The 21,798-nt window shown below is 38.7% G+C and overlaps 1 protein-coding gene across 1 annotated transcript; it reads left to right on the forward strand.

Annotated features, from left to right (window-relative positions):
- Nucleotides 1-1,805: 1,805 nt before the first annotated feature.
- LOC105463877 (olfactory receptor family 1 subfamily Q member 1) lies at nucleotides 1,806-2,750 on the forward strand. Its single transcript, XM_011711278.2, has one exon. It carries the CDS (start codon nucleotides 1,806-1,808, stop codon nucleotides 2,748-2,750), a length of 945 nt encoding a protein of 314 aa, XP_011709580.2.
- Nucleotides 2,751-21,798: the final 19,048 nt, after the last annotated feature.

Here is a 21,798-nt window from a genome sequence, read left to right on the forward strand (position 1 = left end):
TAGATTGCAAAAATTTTCTCCCATTCTGTAGGTTGCCTGTTCACTCTGATGGTAGTTTCCTTTGCTGTGCAGAAGCTCTTTAGTTTAATGAGATTCCATTTGTCAATTTTGGCTTTTGCTGCCATTGCTTTTGGTGTTTTAGACATGAAGTCTTTGCCCATGCCTATGTCCTGAATGGTACTACCTAGGTTTTCCTCTAGGGTTTTTATGGTATTAGGTCTAACATTTAAGTCTCTAATCCATCTTGAATTAATTTTCATATAAGGAGTAAGGAAAGGATCCAGTTTCAGCTTTCTACTTAGGGCTAGCCAATTTTCCCAGCACCATTTATTAAATAGGGAATCCTTTCCCCATTTCTTGTTTCTCTCAGGTTTGTCAAAGATCAGATGGCTGTAGATGTGTGGTATTATTTCTGAGGACTCTGTTCTGTTCTGTTGGTCTATATCTCTGTTTTGGTACCAGTACCATGCTGTTTTGGTTACTGTAGCCTTGTAGTATAGTTTGAAGTCAAGTAACGTGATGCTTCCAGCTTTGTTCTTTTGACTTAGGATTGTCTTGGAGATGCGGGCTCTTTTTTGGTTCCACATGAACTTTAAAGCAGTTTTTTCCAAATCTGTGAAGAAACTCATTGGTAGCTTGATGGGTATCCTGTTGCAATAAACTTTTATGCTGGAAAGTCTCTTATAATCACCTGTATTACTTTTCACAATAAAGAATAAAAGTTTTTTTTATTTCTAATGACCAGAAAATTTTCTTAAAATAATTGTGAAAAATCATCTACATTGAGTTATTATCACAATTATTACTAGTTCAAATAACTGACCAAAACTATGTAATTGTTAGCTTCAATAACATTAAGTTGCCAATGTTCACCTATTTTGATCTACAAAAATGGTAATTTCATATGGTAATATATCACAAACTTTGAAAATAATTCTTATATCTAAATAATAAGATTTTAATTAAAGGCATCTAGTAGGAGATTTTTTACTTCATATATCTAAAAATGAGTATTACTTATTACTAAAATCAGTCAAAATCAACATCAATTATATTACCGTTTAGGTTTCATTTGTTACATAGGAAACAAGATTATGCATTAGGTGACATCATTAATATAAGACAAGTTTAGAAAAGAGAAATGTGGAAATTGAGGATCTAGAAAATTATTTTCCTAAAACCATTATCTTTTTACTGAGAAGTCTCTGGATATCAGCCAGAGTATGTGTCCCCCAAAGTGAAAATTGCTGAACCAAATGACCTCTGATCTCCCTTTCAGCAGGCAGATTCCTTGGTTATATAACTCATCAACAGGTCTTATTATCATGAATAAGACGGCTTGGTTTTAATCTGGAGAGTCATGTTATATAGTGGTTAATAGTATAATCTTTGGCACCAGATAAATGTGACTTAAATTCATATTTTGCTCTTTATTAATTTAAACTTTCCGTCCCTGTTTTCAAATTTATAAAAGTGAAATAATAATAGTAGTAGTAGTAGTAATAGCCTCATAGAGTTGATTTAAATATGATAACACAGAAAAGTCCCTGGTTTAAGGTAAATGTTTTGAAAATGTTAGCTATGGGGATATTAGGTAGGTACAAAAGTAATTGTGGTTTTTAGCCAAATTTTTAATAATGATGATGTTAATGAAAAATCCATATTATTTTGGAAAAGTCACAATCACTTAATCCCTTTATTAGCACCATGTTTATTTTACACTGGGGCACAACAGTGACTAACTAAACAGCCTGCCTGTATGTCCAAGTCTATAGAAATAATTATTTTTGTTCTTATGGCAACAGATGGACAATAGCAATTGGACCAGTGTATCCCATTTTGTTCTCTTGGGCATTTCCACCCACCCAGAAGAGCGAATCCCACTCTTCCTTGTTTTTTCACTCATGTACACAATCAACATTTCTGGCAACTTGGCCATCATCACACTGATTCTCTCTGCTCCACGCCTCCACATCCCTATGTACATCTTCCTCAGTAATTTGGCCTTGACAGACATCTGCTTCACCTCCACCATGGTCCCCAAGATGCTGCAGAATATTTTCTCCCCTACAAAGGTAATTTCCTACACAGGCTGTTTAGCCCAAACTTATTTCTTCATTTGCTTCACAGCCATGGAAAACTTCATCCTGGCTGTGATGGCCTATGACAGGTACATCGCCATCTGCAACCCTTTCCACTACCCTATGATCCTGACTAGGATGCTGTGTGTGAAGATGGTGATGATGTGCCATGCCCTCTCCCACCTTCATGCACTGCTGCACACCTTTTTCATGGGCCGACTAATCTTCTGTGCAGATAAGAGAATCCCTCACTTCTTCTGTGACCTCTATGCTCTGATGAAGATCTCCTGCACCAGTACCTACCTCAACACCCTGATGATTCACACAGAAGGTGCTGTTGTAATCAGTGGAGCTCTGGCCTTCATTACTGCCTCCTATGCCTGCATCATTTTGGTGGTCCTCCGGATCCCCTCAGCCAAGGGCAAGTGGAAAGCCTTTTCTACCTGTGGCTCCCACCTCACTGTGGTAGCCATATTCTATGGCACCCTCAGTTGGGTCTACTTCTGGCCCCTTTCCAGCTATTCAGTGACCAAGGGTCGCATTGTAACAGTTGTGTACACAGTGGTGACTCCCATGCTGAACCCCTTCATCTATAGCCTGAGGAATGGGGATGTCAAGGGAGCATTCATGAAATGGATGAGCAGAATGCAGACATTTTTCTTCAGATAAAACCCCAAACACAGTTCAGAGGTTTACCTATGATTCTGGAGAAATAATGTTGTGCCTCACAGATCTGCTTTCTTTAGAACTTTCTGTGTGTGAAGAAATATCTAAGTTAGCTATATATCATGTATTTTCTCATTGGATATTACCCAGAGAAATCTATTAAATCCAAAGTACATAAAACAAAAAAGAGCCACCATGTACTTAGTGTAAAACACAAGCATTTCTTTAACTATAATTAACAGTGTTCTCTGCAACTAAACACTAGGGCTGTAACTCTCAGAGTTCTTAGATGAAGGCAATAGAAACTGATTCTGGCTTATGCATGCAGGAAATGAGTTTCTTGAAAAGATACGTGGAGTTCATGCATTTCCAAGGCTAGGGAACTACACTCAAGAAAAATGACAAGAATAATAAAGGTCATATCATAAGAACCACAGTGAAAATCAAATCTCAGAACCAGTCTGATGAGGACACTACTATTGCCACCAAACTGTATTCACTGCAGCTTGTACCTCCTCCTATACTACCTGCAGTAGTCACTGGGCATAGTCCTTGAAGGTCTATAAACTACTTATTACCACATCCAGAAAGAACTGTCCACTTCTTATTCTTTTCACTACTATGTCTAGATTCAAAATAACGTGTTGCATCTGACTGGTCAAGAATTTTGTCACCAACACATCCCCTAGCTGCCAGGAAAACTGGGAGAGCAATATTGGTGCTTTTATTTTCTATAAGTTTATAGAAGTCAGGTGAAATGGGGTAACTACTCCAATATAAGAAGAGGAACATAATGATAATGTCTACTCTTTGGAGTCAGAAATTATAGATGCTCCACAATGAAGCACTGTGATGCTTGCCAGTTTGCATTTTTCTTAACCTGCTTTACCTGCACTACTCAGGGATAAATCAAACTCCTTTTGCCTCAGCATGTTCCTGATCTCTTCTGTAGTTGATATGTGAGACTGGTCTAATAGTGGGTGAAAATTGTCTTCTGACCAATTGATACTGGGCATGAAGAACAGGTTCAAGCACCAAGAGTCTGTTAAAATGTTGATTCCTCAATATTATTAAAAGATCATACTGCCCAAAGAAATTTATAGATTCAATGCTATTCCTATGAAACTACCAATGACATTTCTCACATAATTAGAAAAAACTATTCTAAAATTCACATGGAACCAAAAAGGAGCCCAAATGGCCAAAGCATCCTAAGCAACAAGGACAAAGCCAGAAGCATCACGCTATCAAAATTCAAACTCTACTGCAACCAAAACAGCATGGTACTGGTACCAAAACAGACACATAGAGCAAAGGAACAAAATAGAGAACCCAGAAGTAAGCAACTACAATGTGATCTTTGACAAAGTCAACAATAACAGGCAATGGGGAAAAGATGCCCTGTTCAATAAATGGTGCTGGGCTAGCTGGCTAGCCGTATGCAGAAGACTGAAACTGGATCCCTACTTTTCACCATATACAAAAATTAACTCAAGATGGATTAAAGATTTAAATGTAATACCTGCAACTATAAGAACCCTAGGAAAACACTTTGGAAACACCATCCTGGACATGGGACTTGGGAAATAATTTATGACTAAGTCCTCAAAAGCAATTGCAATAAAAACAAAAACTGACTATTAGAACCTAATTAAACTAAAGATCTATGCACAGCAAAAGTAACTATCAACAGAGTAAACAGACAACCTATAATATGGGAGAAAATATTCAAAAACTATTCAAATCCATAAAGAGCTTAAACAATTCAACAAATAAAAAACAACCCCACTTAAAAGCATCAAAAGATATGTACAGACATGTCTCAAAAGAAGAAATACAAGCAGGCAGCAAATATATGGAAAAGCACTCATCATCACTAAACATCAGAGAAATGCAAATCAAAACCACAGTGAGATACCATATCACACCAGTCAGAATGGATATCATTTAAAAGTCAAAAAATGGCCGAGTGCAGTGGCTCATGCCTGTAATCCTAGCACTTTGGGAGGCTGAGGCGGATGGGTCATCTGAGGTCAGGAGTTTGAGACCAGCCTGCCAACATGGGGAAACTCCATTTCTACTAAAAATATAAAAATTAGCCTGGTGTGGTGGCAGGTGCCTGTAATCCCAGCTACTCAGGAGGCTGAAGCAGGAGAATCACTTGAACCCAGGGGGCAAGTTTGCACTGAGCCGAGATCATACCACTGCACTCCAGCCTGGGTGACAGAGCAAGACTCCATCTCAAAATAAATAAATAAAAGTTTAAAAAAGTAACTGGTGCTGGTGGAGTTGCAGAGGAAAGGAATGCTTATACAATGCTGGTGGGAACATAAATTAATTCAGCCATGGTGGAAAGTGGTGTGGCAGTTTCTCAAAAAACTTAAAACAGAAGTACCATTCAACCCAGCAATCCCTATTGTTGAATATATACCCAAAGGAATAGAAATCATTCTACCATAAAGACACACGCCCATTTATGTTCATCACAGAACTATTCACAATAGCAAAGACATGGAATCAACCTAGATGCCGATTAACAGTGGACTGGTATATATCCACTATGGAATACTATGTAGCTATTAAAAAGAATGAAATCATTTCCTTTGCAGCAACATGGATGGAGCTGGAGGTCATTATTCTAAACAAATTAATGCAGGAAAAGAAAACCAAACACAGCATGCTCTCACTTGTAAGTGGGAGCTAAACATTGAATACACAGGAACACGGAGAAGGAAAAAAAAATAGAGACTGGGACAAACTTGAGGTTGAAGTGTGGAAGGTGGGTTGAAAAACTAGCTGTTTGGTACTATGCTCATTAGGTATGAAATAATCTGCACACCAAGCCCTCATGACACGCAATTTACCCATGTGACAAACCTGCACATATACCCCCCTGAACCTAAAATAAATAAAATAAAATGTTGATTGTTCAGTCTTATGGGTGAAGGATCAAATGGAAAATGTGAGAGGGGCACCCCAGGACATGGGTCAGAGTTGCAAGTGCTGACTAATTTAGCCCACCTGTTTAGATAAACTTTCTCTTGTAGGATATGAGTGGTTATGACACTGAGTTGAGATGGAGCTAACATTGTGGCATTTTTTTGTAACATGATAGAAGGATTTCATATAGCTTGTATATAAGTCTTACTCAAAATTTGTACCACTGAAGTAGACTTGAGAAGTCACATTCCCTAAGTTTTCGTCGCACCTGTAGAATAAATTCTTCCAAGGTAAAGGGAGCCCTGGCTCTTATAAAATGAAAACAAAGAATTAATACCAACTTTTGATTAGTTGACTCTGGTTCTTCACACTTGGCAGAAAAAAAAATTTTTATACTTTAAGTTCGAGGGAACATGTGTACAACATGCAGGTTTCTTACATAGGCATACATGGGCCATGTTGGTTTGCTGCACCCATCAACTTGTCATTTACATTAGGTGTTTCTCTTAATGCTATCCCTCCTCTAGTCCCTCACCCCCACAACAGGCCCCAGTGTGTGATGTTCCCTGCCCTGTGTCCATGTGTTCTTGTTGTTCAATTCCCACTTATGAGTGAGAACACGCAGTGTTTGGTTTTCTGTCCTTGTGATAGTTTGCTGAGAATGATGGTTTCCAGCTTCATCCATGTCCCTGCAAAGGACATGAACTCATCATTTTTATGGCTACATACTATTCCATGGTGTATATGTGCTACATTTTCTTAATCCAGTCTATCATTGATGGACATTTGGGTTGGTTCCAAGTCTTTGCTATTCTGAATAGTGCCTCAATAAACATACATGTGCATGTGTCTTTATAGTAGAATGATTTATAATCCTTTGGGTATATACCAAGAGATGGGATCACTGGGTCAAATGGTATTTCTGGTTCTAGATCCTTGAGGAATTGCCACACTGACTTCCACAATGGTTGAACTAATTTACACTCCCACCAACAGTGTTAAAGCATTCCTATTTCTCCACATCCTCTCCAGCACCTGTTATTTCCTGACTTTTTTATTAATTCAATTTTTTTTAAAACGTACATGCCAATGTTTTTATTTTTTATTTTTTATTTATTTATTTATTTTTATTATACCTTAAGTTCTAGGGTACATGTGCACAACGTGCAGGTTTGTTACATATGCATACTTGTGCCATGTTGGTGTGCTGCACCCATTAACTCGTCATTTACATTAGGTATATTGCCTAATGCTATCCCTCCTCCGTGCCCCCCACAATAGGACCTGGTGTGTGATGTTCCCCTTCCTGTGTCCAAGGGATCTCATTGTTCAATTCCCACCTATGAGTGAGAACATGCGACATTTGGTTTTCTGTTCTTGTGATAGTTTGCTGAGAATGATGGTTTCTGGCTGCATCCATGTCCCTACAAAGGACATGAACTCATCCTTTTTTATGGCTGCATAGTATTCCGTGGTATATATGTGCCACATTTTCTTAATCCAGTCTATCATTGATGGACATTTGGGTTGATTCCAAGTCTTTGCTATTCTGAATAGTGCCACAATAAACATACATGTGCACGTGTCTTTATAGTAGAATGATTTATAATCCTTTGGGTATATACCCAGAAATGGGATCACTGGGTCAAATGGTATTTCTAGTTCTAGATCCTTGAGGAATTGCCACACTGACTTCCACAATGGTTGAACTAATTTACACTCCCACCAACAGTGTAAAAGCATTCCTATTTCCCCACATCCTCTCCAGCACCTGTTATTTCCTGACTTTTCAATGGTCACCATTCTAACTGGTCGGAGATGATATCTCATTGTGGTTTTGATTTGCATTTCTCTGATGACCAATGATGATGAGCATTTTTTCATGTCTGTTGGCTGCACAAATGTCTCCTTTTGAGAAATGTCTGCTCATATCCTTTGCCCATTTTTTGATGTTTTTTTTCTTGTAGATTTCTTTAAATTCTTTGTAGATTCTAGGTATTAGCCCTTTGTCAGATGGGTAGATTGCAAAAGTTTTCTCTCATTCTGTAGGTTGCCTGGTCACTCTGATGGTAGTTTCTTTTGCTGTGCAGATGCTCTTTAGTTTAATTAGATCCCATTGGTCTATTTTGATTGTTGTTGCCATTGCTTTTGGTGTTTTAGTCATGAAGTCTGTGCCCATGCCTCTGTCATGAATGCTATTGCCTAGGTTTTATCTAGGGTTTTTATGGTTTTAGGTCTAACATTTAAGTCTTTAATCCATCTTGAATTAATATTTGTATAAGGTGTAAGGAAGGGATCCAGTCTCAGCTTTCTCTATATGGCTAGCCAGTTTTCCCAACACCATTTATTAAATAGGGAATTCCTTCCCTATTGCTCAGTTTTCTCAGGTTTGTCAAAGATCACATGGTTGTAGATGTGTGGTGTTCTCTCTGAGGCCTCTGTTCTGTTCCATTGGTCTATATCTGTGTTTTGGTACCAGTACCATGCTGTTTTTCTTACTGTAGCCTTGTAGTATAGTTTGAAGTCAAGTAACATGATGCTTCCAGCTTTGTTCTTTTAACTCAGAATTGTGTTGGCTATGTGGGCTCTTTTTTTGGTTCCATATGAACTTTAAAGTACTTTTTCCAATTCTGTGAAAAAAGTCATTGGTAGATTGATGGGGATGGCATTGAATCTATAAATTACCTTGGGCAATATGGCCATTTTCATGATATTGATTCTTCCTATCCATGAACATGGAATGTTCTTCCATTTGTTTGCATCCTCTTTTATTTCGTTGAGCAGTGGTTTGTAATTCTCCTTGAAGAGTTCCTTCACATCCCTTGTAAGTGGGATTCCTAGGTGTTTTATTCTCTTTGTAGCAATTGTGAATGGGAGTTCACTGATGATTTGGCTCTCTGTTTGTCTATTATTGATGTATAGGAATTCTTTTTTTTGTTTTGTTTTGTTTTGTTTTGTTTTGTTTTGTTTTTTTGGTTTTTTTTTTGAGATGGAGTCTCACTCTGTCGCCCAGGCTGGAGTGCAGTGGCCGGATCTCAGCTCACTGCAAGCTCCACCTCCCGGGTTTACGCCATTCTCCTGCCTCAGCCTCCCGCGTAGCTGGGACTACAGGCGCCCGCCACCTTGCCTGGCTAGTTTTTTGTATTTTTTTAGTAGAGATGGGGTTTCACCATGTTAGCCAGGATGGTCTCAATCTCCTGACCTCGTGATACGCCCTTCTCGGCCTCCCAAAGTGCTGGGATTACAGGCTTGAGCCGCCACACCCGGCCTATGGATAGGAATTCTTGTGATTTTTGCACATTGATTTTGTATCCTGAGACTTTGCTGAAGTTGCTTATCAGCTTAAGGAGATTTTGGACTGAGATTATGGGGTTTTCTAAATATGCAATCCTGTCATCTGCAAACAGGGACAATTTGACTTCCTCTTTTCCTAATTGAATACCCTTTATTTCTTTCTCTTGCCTGATTGCCCTGGCCAGAACTTCCAACACTATGTTGAATAGAAGTGGTGAGAGAGGGCATTCTTGTCTTGTGCCACTTTTCAAAGGGAATGCTTCCAGTTTTTGCCCATTCAGCATGATATTGCCTGTGAGTTTGCCATAAACAGCTCTTATTACTTTGAGGTACATTTCATCAATACCTAGTTTATTGACAGTTTTTGGCATGAAGGGCTGTTGAATTTTGTCGAAGGTCTTTTCTCCATCTATTGAGATAATCATGTGTTTTTTGTCGTTGGTTCTGTTTATGTGATGGATTACATTCATTGACTTGTGTATGTTGAACCAGCCTTGCATCCCAAGGATGCAGCCAACTTGATCGTGGTGGACCGGTTTTCTGATGTGCTGCTGGATTCAGTTTGCCAGTATTTTATTGAGGATTTTCGCGTTGATGTTCATCAGGGAGGAATGGCACCAGCTCCTCTTTGTACCTCTGGTAGAAGTTGGCTGTGAATTCATCTGGTCCTGGGCTCTTTTTTGGTTGGTAGGCTACTAATTACTGCCTCAATTTCAGAACTTGTTATTAGTCTATTCAGGAATTCGAATTCTTCCTGGTTTATTCTTGGGAGTGTGTATGTGTCCAGGAATTTATCCATTTCATCTAGATTTTCTAGTTTATTTGCATAGAGGTGTTTATAGTATTCTCTGACAGTTGTTTGTATTTCTGTGGGGTCAGTGGTGATATCCCCTTTATCATTTTTTATTGCGTCTATTTGATTCTTCTCTCTTTTCTTCTTTATTAGTCTTGCTAGCAGTCTATCAACTTTGTTGATCTTTTCAAACAACCAGCTACTAGATTCATTGATTTTTTGAAGGGATTTTTGTGCCTCTGTCTCCTTCAGTTCTGCTCTGATCTTAGTTATTTCTTGCCTTCTGCTAGCTTTCGAATGTGTTTGCTCTTGCTTCTCTAGTTTCTTTAATTGTGATGTTAGGGTGTTGATTTTAGATCTTTCCTGCTTTCTTTTGTGGGCATTTAGTGCTATACATTTCCCTCTACACACTGCTTTAAATATGTCCCAGAGATTCTGGTATGTTATGTCTTTGTTCTCATTGGTTTCAAAGAACATCTTTATTTCTGCCTTCATTTCGTTATTTACCCAGTAGTCATTCAGGAGCAGGTTGCTCAGTTTTCATGTAGTTGTGTGGTTTTGATTGAGTTTCTTACTCCTGAGTTCTAATTTGATGACACTGTGGTCTAAGAGACAGTTTGTTGTGATTTTCATTCTTTTACATTTGCTAAAGAGTGTTTAATTTCCAATTATGTGGTCAAGTTTAGAATAAGTGCGATGCGGTGCTGAGAAGAATGTATGTTCTGTTGATTTGTGGTGGAGAGTTCTGTAGATGTCTATTAGGTCCACTTGATGCAGAGCTGAGTTCAAGTCCTGGATATCTTTGTTAGCCTTCTGTCTCATTGATCTGTCTAATATTGACAGTGGGGTATTAGAGTCTCCCATTATTATTGTGTGGGAGTCTAAGTCTCTTCATAGGTTTCTAAGGACTTGCTGTATGAATCTGGGTGCTGCCTTATTGCATGCATATATATTTAGGATAGTTAACTCTTCTTGTTAACTGAATTGATCCCTTTACCATTATGTAATGGCCTTGTCTATTTTGATCTTTGTTGGTTTAAAGTCTTTTTTATCAGAGACTAGGATTGCAGCCCCTGCTTTTTTTTTTTTTTTTTTTTTTTTTTTTTTTTTTTTCTTCCCATTTGTTGGTAGATCTTCCTCCATCCTTTTCAGCCTATGTGTGTCTGTGCATGTGAGATGGGTCTCCATGAATACAGCACATTGATAGGTCTTGACTCTTTATCCAATTTGCTAGTCTGTGTCTTTTAATTGGGGCATTTAGCTCATTTACATTTAAGGTTAATATTGTTATGTGTGAATTTGATTCTGTCATTATGATGTTAGCTGGTTATGTTGCCCATTAATTGATGCAGTTTCTTCGTAGCATTGATGGTCGTTACAATTTGGCATGTTTTTGCAGTGGCTGGTACCAGTTGTTCCTTTTCATGTTCAGTGCTTCCTTCAGGAGGTTGTAAGGCAGGCCTGGTGGTGACAAAATCTCTCAGCATTTGCTTGTCTGTAAAGGATTTTATTTCTCCTTCGTTTATGAAGCTTAGTTTGGGTGCATATGGAATTCTAGGTTGAAAATTCTTTTCTTTAAGAAAGTTGAATATTGGCCCCTACTCTCTTCTGGCTTGTAGGGTTTCTGCAGAGAGATTCACTGTTAGTCTGATGGGCTTCCCTTTGTGGGTAATCTGACCTTTCTCTCTCACTTCCCTAAACATTTTAAAATTCATTTCAACCTTGGTGAATCTGACAATTATGTGTCTTGGGATTGCTGTTCTTGAGGAGTATCTTTGTGGTGTTCTCTTTATTTCCTGAATTTGAAGGTTGACCTGCCTTGCTAGGTTAGGGAAGTTCTCCTGGATAATATCCTGAAGAGTGTTTTCCAACTTGGTTCCATTCTCCCCATCACTTTTAGGTACACCAATCAAACGTAGATTTGGTCTTTTCACATAGTCCCATATTTCTTGGAGGCGTTGTTCATTTCCTTTTACTCTTTTTTCTCTAATCTTGTCTTCTCACTTTATTTCATTAATTTGATCTTCAATCACTGATGTCCTTTCTTCCACTTGATTGAATTAGCTATTGAAGCTTGTGCATGCATCACGAAGTTCTCGTGCTATGGTTTTCAGCTCCATCAGGTCACTTATGCTCTTCTCTACGCTGTTTATTCTAGTTAGCCATTTATCTAACCTTTTTTCAAGGTTTTTAGCTTCCTTGTGATGGGTTAGAACATGCTCCTTTAGCTCAGAGAAGTTTGTTATTACCAACCTTCTGAAGCCTACTTCTGTCATCTTGTCAAACTCATTCTCCATCCAGTTTTGTTCCCTTGCTGGCGAGGAGCTGTGATCCTTTGGAGGAGAAGAGGCACTCTGGTGTTTGGAATTTTCAGCTTCTCTTCTCTGGTTTCTCCCCATCTTTGTGGTTTTATCAAACTTTGGTCTTTGATGTTGGTGACCTACAGATGGGGTTTTGGTGTAGATGTCCTTTTTGTTGATGTTGATGCTATTCCTGTTGGTTAGTTTTCCTTCTACCACTCACACCACTCAGCTGCAGGTCTGTTGGAGTTTGCTGGAGTAGAGGCCCACTCCAGACCCTGTTTGCCTGGGTGTCACCAGCACAAGCTGCAGAACAGCAAATATTGCAGAACAGCAAATATTGCTGCCTGTTCCTTCCTCTGGAAGCTTCATCCCAGAGGGGCACCTGCCTGTATGAGGTGTCTGTCAGCCCCTACTGGGAGGTGTCTCACAGTCAGGCTACACGGGGTCAGGAACCCTCTTGAGGAGGCAGTCTGTCTGTTCTCAGAGCTTGAACACCACGCTGGGAGAACCACTGCTCTTTATTGTATATTTTCAAAAGCTGGAAGAGAGGATTTTTTAATATCTCCAACACCAAGAAATGATGAATGTTTCAGGTGATGAATATATTATTTATCCTGATTTGATCATAATATATCATGTACATGTATCAAGATATCACACTGTACTCAATATATACATACAACTATTATGTCTCAATCAAAATAATAATTTCTAAAATAAAATAAACATAAACACCAAAAAAAAGTTTAAAGATGCCTGGATTCCTGATGCCATGGAGTGCCTCTGTGGCCCTGGACTGATGAACTGCAAACTTTTTGAACATAAAATATAAATAAACTACTAATAAAATACAAAAGTAAACCAAAAAAGAATGTCTCACGAAAGAGAAAATATATACAAAGAGATAGAAATTATAAAAAGGAACCAAATGGAAATCTTCAAAAATCCACCCACACAAAATAAAATAAACTGTTGCAGCTAATAAATGAATAGAGCTAATAAACCAGCAAAGTTTCAGCATAAAACATGAACATGAATAATCAACTGTATTTCTGTATACTAGCAATGAATAACCTTCAAAAGAAATAAAATTTAATTTACAACAGTATCAAAAAGAATGAAACAGGAAAAAATTCAGCCATGGATATGCAATACTTATATGCTGAAAACTGAAAAACATTGCTGAAATGAATTTAAAAGACCTAAATAAATAGAAAGACATCCATGAAATGGACTGGAAGACTTAATATTCTTAAAAAGGCAATAATCCATAAATTGATCTACAGATTCAATGCAATTCCTATAAAAAGCCTTATTGACTATTTTGTAGAAATGGAAAAGCCAATCCTGAAATTCACATGAAATTGCCAGAAACAATGAGTAGCCAAAACTATCTGGAAAAAAAAAATGAGCAAATTTGTAGAATCCACACTTTCCTAGTTCCAAAATTTTTGCAAAGTTAGAGTCATAAAATGCCAAGACCAGCTTGATCATGGAGACCCTAACCCAGTGGCGCTAGAGGAATTAGAGACACACACACACAGAAATATCATGTGTGGAGTGGGAAATCAGGGGTCTCACAACCTTCAGAGCTAAGAGCCTCAAACAGAGATTTACCCACCACATATTTATTGACAGCAAGCCAGTGATAAACATTGTTTCTATAGATTATAGATTAACTAAAAGTATTCCTTACAGGAAACAAATTGATGGGCCAAAACAAAGGGATGGGTCTGGCTAGTTATCTGCAGCAGGAGCATGTCCTTAAGGCACAGATCATTCATGCTGTTGTTTGTGGTTTAAGAATGTCTTTAAGTGGTTATCCACCCTGGGTGAGCCAGGTGTTCCTTGCCCTCATTCTGGTAAACCCACAACTTTCCAGCATGGGTGTCATGGCCATCATGAATATGTCATAGTGCTGCAGAAATTTTGTTTATGGCCAGTTTTGGGGCCAGTTTATGGTCAGATCTGGGGACCTGTTCCCAACATGTCCCCCTTGTTTGTATTGCAAAACGATAAAAGCAAAGGCATCTTTGTCACAGTGAGCTACTTCTCACAGGAGTTGGGATCTGTGTCTGCAGACTATACAAAGACAGACAACACAGATTAAAAGCACAATAATCATTGAAATCACAGAGCTTCCAAGTGTTTTTTATCCATTTTAATGGGTTACTAGCAGCTAATCTGTCAGCAGCTCCTTCAAGCACTCCAGTTCCTGGCATTAAGGTCAGGTGTGCCTGGGATGCTTTAAATATTTGTTATTTTAATTTTGCAATATCCAAAGACAAGTTTGTAGAGTATCCTTCTAGATTTTTTTATTCTTTCTCAAATTTTGATCTGATTAAGAGCTGTTAATAGTTTCCACAAATCCTTATGTTTAGCTCCTAGAGCAGGCCATATCATTTGAGGTTGATGTGCCACTATACTACCATGTTTCCAGATAATAGGAACTCTTGCTCTACTTCTTACCATTTCTACCATCTGACAATTTTGTTCAGATCAGCTGAACATAGTGTGGCCATGGCACACAGACTGAGAGTTGTACTGCAAGCTAAACATCCCCTTAGGGGACGAATCAATAATGATTCCATAGGAATTGTTGTGCAGCAACTCTGCCTGTTCTGCAAAGCAATCTTCCTAAACAAGTATGTTCATTTTTTCTAACTGGGTCCAATCCTGTTTACAAATAGGTTTTTGAGGGTGTTATGCCTTAATTATAGGAACACATTCATTATGATAAATACTGAGACCAGAAAGCATGTGTAACTGTGTCATATAGTGATTACATCCAGGCATTATTGCCAGCCAAGATCAATAAATACGCCCAATCAGTATAATTGTTCTCTCTGTCAGCCCTTGTTGAAAGAATACTCATGGCAATGGTGATCACCACTATCATAGCTACCAGTAAATTACTCATTGTGACTGGTTGTCCCACTTTCCTCAGGTTTTCTTCCTCCATCTGCAACAGTTTCTTGATCTGCTCCCCCAGAAGGTGACTGTGTTCGATGGGTGTTGCTCATGACAGTTGGGGTCCTCCTCAGCATCAGTCTCGACATGGCTGCAACCGGGGAGTTCTCAGAATCCTCCTGGAATCTCTTTCTCAGCATCTGGCTCATGATAAGGTTTCAGGTATCTCGATGGTATCCAAATCAGCTGTTGATTTGGTCCTGGAGAAACACAAGTATAACCTCCACCCCAAATTATTATTTAACCTATTTCCCAACTTTCTGTTATCAGATCTCTCCACCAAACCAGTTGTTCTGCTTCTGTCTTTGCAGTTGGTTTCTGTAGATGCTGTTCAGCTGCTGTTGACATCTGGTCTTTAGGCAGGCTCAAAAAATTTAAAGTTAATATTGCTAGATTCAATTGTATATGGGGTGTCCCATAATCCCTATTTCCCCACTTTTTGCTTTTGCAATTGCTGTTTCAGGGAGAGATTCATTCTTTCTACTATGGCCTGTCCTTGAGAATTATATGGGATGCCAGTAATGTGTTTAATATTCCATGTAGAGAAAAATGTAGCTAGAGCTTGGCTAGTATAGCCTGGGGCATTATCTGTTTTAATAGAAGCTGGAATGCCCATCACCGCAAAACACCGAATCACATTAGTAAGCATATTAAAAGCAGTCAATACCTCAATTACAGCTACAAACTCTACTTTTTGAGCTGAAGTATAGGGCATCTGGAACACTTTACTTTTTGAGTCAGAATAAGAAGCTTTACCATTACTAGACCCATCTGTAAAAACATTTTCAGGACCTTCAGTTGGTTTAAATTTAGTTATTTTAGGGAGAATCCAATTAGTTAATTTCAAAAATTGAAACAGTTTCATTTTAGAAAAATGATTATCAAGAATTGTTCAGTAACTAAGTCCTCTAAAGCCTCCAGTTTCTCTTTACTCAGCAGCCATTGTTCTATCCAAATTGGCTTACCTGTTAACCATTTTAAAGGTATAGGTTCTGGAAGCTTAAAATGGCCACCATCAAAAATGATATCCTAAACCTTGGCAGGAACTTTGTCTTTCTGCTTGAAGCAGTTCCTTCAAACCTTGCAATTTTTTTCCTAGTCCCATACCAGGGACATACCCCATTTCATGCATCATATGTTGACTTTGAGGGCTATAGAATTGCTTTGGAATTAGAACTTGTGCTCCCCATTGTTGTAATAAAGCTCTTCCTCATAAATTTATAGGTACAGAAGTTATAATTAGTTCAATAGTCCCAGGTTGTCCTTCAGGCCCTTCACAATGCAAAATATATAACTACTGTGACATACTGCAGGGGCTTTACCAACTCCAACTGTGTTAAATTGAATTGACCACACAGACAGCCAGTGCTGTAGAGAAATGATTGAAGTATCCACTCCTGTATCTACCAAACCTTTAAATTTCTTTCCCTGAATAGTTCTTTCACAGGTAGGATGTTTATCAGTAATTTGATTCACCCAATAAGCTCTTTTGCCTTGTTTGTGCTTCCAAATCCTCCTGTTCATTTAATTTCACTTTTCCCCATTTCCATATATGGCACAATCAGGAGCTGTGCTATGCACTCTCCTGGCTCTGTTTTCTGGGGAACAGAAGTAGATACAAAAATTTGAATTTCCCCATTGTAATCTGAATCAATGACTCCTGTTTGTACTTGTACCCCTTTTAAATTTAAACTAGACCTTCCTAGAAGTAATCCTATCATCGCAGCTGGCAAGGGTCCACAGATTCCTGTTGGAACTTTTTGCAGGAGTTCCCTAGGCAAAAGTCTCACAGCTTTTGTGTAGCATAAATCTACTGTGGCACTACCAGCTGTGGTAGCAGACAGACATTGTACAGGGGTGAGGGAATGGCCTGAGCCTGAAATGCCCTGGTTTGGAACAGGGCATGGGACAGGCCCTCATGGCATTTCCTGAAATTAGGCTCCCATCATTATCAAATTTAGAGTGACACTGATTAGCCCAATGTTTTCCTTTTTTAAATTTTGGACATATTTCAGGCTCAGCAGTTTTCTTTTTTCCCTATCTGGCAGCCTGCCTCACTGACTTTTTCTACATTCTTTTTTAGTATGTTTTTTCCTTTAGTATGTTTAGTATGCTTTGTTTTTTAAAACAAGCTCCAGGAAATGGAGTATTTCCTTTATCCACTCTCAGTCCTGCCATTGCCTGGGCTAGCAGAGTAGCCTTATGCACATTACCTCCGATATCATCACAGGCCTTGATATAGTCAACTAAATATGCTTTCCTGAATTTAAAAGGAAAAGGCTCAAATGTAGCTATATTTCCCTGTTGATCTGAGGGGTGTATTCTAACAGGCAACTGTCAAACCTCTAAATCACCCTCTCTTCTAACTTGCTGAATTCCTGCCTGAATAGAACTCAGAGCAGTTTCTCGAGGTGCTGCTCAATCAGTCACTGGGGCAACTACTTTTCACCCAGGGTCCTCCAGAAAAGAAAAATCTGGGGGGTCAGGCCACTCTTTTTTCTTCAAAATAAGGAGTGGGTACAGAATGGTAAGGATGAACTTCTTCCTCCTTTGCCGCTTTAGCTTTAGCTGGTAAACAAACCTGCTCTGTCACCTGTTCTGTTACTTCATTATACTCTCCTTTTTTCCTTATCATTAGTGTGAAAAGGTTCCAAGGTGGAATGAACCAGAGCCCACACTTGTCCCATTGTTACTCTGATGCTTCCAAGTTCCCCTTATTCATCACAGGGATTGCTTTAAGAGTACTCCGGTGTCCTCCAGCTTAGTTCCACGTTCTTCAACTGTCGCTCCACCAACACTTCAACCTGGATTCGAGCCTACACGTTGGGTGCCGCTTGCTGAGACCAGCTCGGTCATGGAGACCCTAACCCAGTGGCACTAGAGGAATTAAAGACACGCAAACAGAAATATCATGTGTGGAGTGGGAAATCAGGGGTCTCACAGCCCTCAGAGCTGAGAGCCTCAAACAGAGATTTACCCACATATTTATTGACAGCAAGCCAGTGATAAACATTGTTTCTATAGATTATAGATTAACTAAAAGTATTCCTTACAGGAAACAAATTGATGGGCCAAAACGATGGGTCTGGCTAGTTATCTGCAGCAGAAACATGTCCTTAAGGCACAGATCACTCATGCTATTGTTTGTGGTTTTAGAACGTCTTTAAGCAGTGTTCCGCCCTGGGTGGGCCAGGTGTTCCTTGCTCTCCATTCTGGTAAACCCACAACCTTCCAGTGTGGGCATCATGGCCATCATCAACATGTCACAGTGCTGCAGAGATTTTGTTTATGGTCAGTTTTGGGGCCAGTTTATGGCCAGAGTTGTGGGCCTGTTCCCAACAATAAAAGCCATGTGGCACTGGCAAAAATATAGAAATATAGGTCACTGAAATAGAATTGAGAGTCTAGAAATAAGTCCATCTATCTAAAGTCAATTGATTTTTTTACAATGGTGTAAAGAACATTCAAGGAGGAAAGAACCTCCTATCACCTAGGAGGTTAGCGTTTCAACATATGGATCTTTGGGGGACCCAAACATTCAATGCTTCAAAAAATTGTGCTGGAATAACTGGCTATTTTTATGTAAAAGAATGAAGTTAGACCCTTTCTTTCCTTATACCATACACAAAAATTAACTCAAAATTTACCAAAGACCTAAGTGCAAGAGCGAAAAGTAGAGAACTCTTGTTCACTGTTGGTGGGAATGTAAATTGGTACAGCCATTGTGGAAAACAGTATGGAGGTTCCTCAAAAACTCATACACAGAACAACTACATAATCTGCTTCTAGGTTAGGGGGAAGGAAGAGATGAATAGGAGGAGCACAGAGGATCTTTAAGGCAGTCAAACTCTTCTGTATGATTCTGTAATGCTGCTATGCATTTGTCCAAACCCATAGAATGTACTAAACCCAGAATGAATCCCAATGTAAAGTATGGATTCAGGGAGACAGTATGTCAATGTAGGGTCATCAATGTTAAGAAATATACTACTACTCTGGCGTGGAATGTTAATAGTGGAATAGACTATGTACATGAGAGAAAGAAGTAAATGGCAGCTCTCTGTGTTTTTTGCTCAATTTTGCTGTGAACCTAAAGCTATTTCATTTATTATTTTTTGAGATGGGGTCTCACTTAGTCCCCCAGGCTGGAGTACAGTGGCACAATCATAGCTCACTGCAGCCTCAATCTCCCAGGTCAAGCCATCCTCATATCTCAATTTCCCAAGTAGCTGGGACCACAGATGCCCACCACCACGCATGGCTAATTTTTTTTTTAATTTTTGTAGAGATGAGGTCTCACTATGTTGTCCAGGCTGATCTTCAACTCCTGGCCTCAAGTGATTCTCCTGTTTTGGGCTCTGAAAGTACTGGAATTACAGGAATGAACCACCATGCCCAGCCCTAAAGCTACTTTAAAATATTAATCTTATTTTTAGGAAATAAAATAAAAACCAAATGCATTTTGGGCAATAGCAGAAAAATCATGGTAAACCTCACAGTATATATGAGAAGGCATCCAAAGATATGTTTTTGATATTGTCAGTGAAATATAAACTTCAGTACAATTTTGAAAAATGTAAATATGACCAGCAGTTAAATAAAAGTAAGACATATAAGCCTCTAGATATCTAGTGGGGGAAAAGATAACAAAAAATGTGAAATGCAATACAAATTATGAGAATATATGAGCTAAAATAAGATCATACACTATCTCTGAGTAATCCCACATCTGGAAGTAATTCAAAATATGGAGTAAGTGCATATATTAACTGCAACAAAAAGGAGACAACATTAATTTACAGAAGAAAATAAATAGTGGTGTACCCACTCAGTGTTTATTGTAGGAAGTTAAGAGATCACATCCCTGCTTCACTCAGCTTCTAACCAATGGAGCAGACAAAAAGGGTCACATCAGGATCAAAGTTTTATTAACAGTAAATCTGTCTGTCAGTTAGGGCTGCTATAACAAAGTAACACAGACTGGGTGGCTTAAACAATATTCCTTGCAGTTCTGGAAGCTGGAAGATCCAAGATCAAGGTGCAGGCAGATCTAGTGTCTGGTGAGGGCATACTTCCTGGTTTTCAGATAGCCATCTTCTCATTGTATCCTCACATGGTGGACAGCCAGAGAGACAGGATAAAGAAGCTCTCTCCAACTTCTTTTTGTACAGGCACTAATTCTATTCATGAGGGCTCCACCCTCACAACCTGATTATCTCCCAAAGTCTCCCACCTCCTAACACTATCACCTAGGAGGTTAGCATTTCAACATACAGATCTTTGGGGCACCCAAACATTCAATTCATAACAGAGTGATTCTTTTCTTCCTCCTCCCAATTGAGGATAATTTCTCCTTAACCTTCCCTGTACCTGGACAGAGAGAGCAGAAGTGTGACTATTTATAGTCACATTAGTTCATACAGCCATGATTCACAATACTGACTTTGCACCTGGAGAAAATCGTAAAAATATCACTGTCTTGGCCCACCTCTGTGATTCTGCATTAATTGGTCTGTGGTATGACCTGGGCATCAGTATACTTTTAGAGCTATCACATGTTTCTGATATGCTGTGGGGTTGTTCTATGCCACTGACACAGAAGATTGAAGCTCAGGGCTAGCCAGAATAAATGTAAAGATTACTAATTAGAAAAATTCCTCCTCTTCCTGTGTATAAGTGGTAGATGAGGGTTACAGAAATTTTCTTGCCAGTTGTTTTACTTCTGCACTTTGAGGTAAGATTGGTTCTCTTTGATGGACACTTGAGGGTGAAGAATTAAATGGTTCCTACCACCAGGTATTTAGCAGCCATGAAAATTCTTATAACAATGACACTGTAACACCATGAAAATTATTTTGACATTATTTTAAACATTTTTGCAAAATTGTATGTAAATTGTTATTATGAAAATATGCATACGAATAAAATTCCTATGTTCTACTGGTAGGATAATTTTTTAATCAAATAAAACACACTAGGACCCTGCTACTTACTCAACATGTGGTCCACTGAGCAGCAACATTGGCATTACATGAAAATCTATTATTAGAAATAAAAGTTCCATGTAAAGTTTGAAAAGCACTGTACTAGGAAATTGTCAAAAGAAGCAGAAGCAGAAGAAACAGAAGAGGTAGAGGAAGAAAAGGAAAGACAGAGAACAATAGAGAAGAGAATAGAGGGGGCTGGGACAGGATTCCAGGAAAATGTATAATTTGATGAGAAATTAAAATTTCTCATCATTTGTACTCCAGTGCTGTAGAAACTGTGAGCATTTCCAGCAAAAAAAGAACAAAGAACATAGTTGTCAATGGGTGCTTATGAATATTTGCACCTGTTTCGTGACCAGCTACTTTGGGAAATAATTAATAAATATATAATATAGCCTTTTCTCTCTTCAACAGTATAATCCAATTTCAAAAATGATGCTGATGAACTTGAAAAATGGACCATAATCATCATAACTTTTCTTTTTTTATTATTATACTTTAAGTTCTTGGGTACATGTGTACAACGTGCAGGTTTCTTACATATGTATACATGTGCCATGTTGGTGTGCTGCACCCATTAACTCGTCATTTACATTAGGTATATCTCCTAATGCTATCCCTTCCCCATACCCCCTCCCACAATAGGACCCAGTGTGTGATGCTCCCTTCCTGTGTCCAAGTGATCTCATTGTTCAATTCCCACCTAGGAGTGAGAACATGCGGTATTTGGTTTTCTGTTCTTAACAGTTTACAAAGCAAAATCA

This window comes from Macaca nemestrina, chromosome 14, assembly GCF_043159975.1.
Source record: "Macaca nemestrina isolate mMacNem1 chromosome 14, mMacNem.hap1, whole genome shotgun sequence".
NCBI classification, from domain to species: domain Eukaryota; kingdom Metazoa; phylum Chordata; class Mammalia; order Primates; family Cercopithecidae; genus Macaca; species Macaca nemestrina.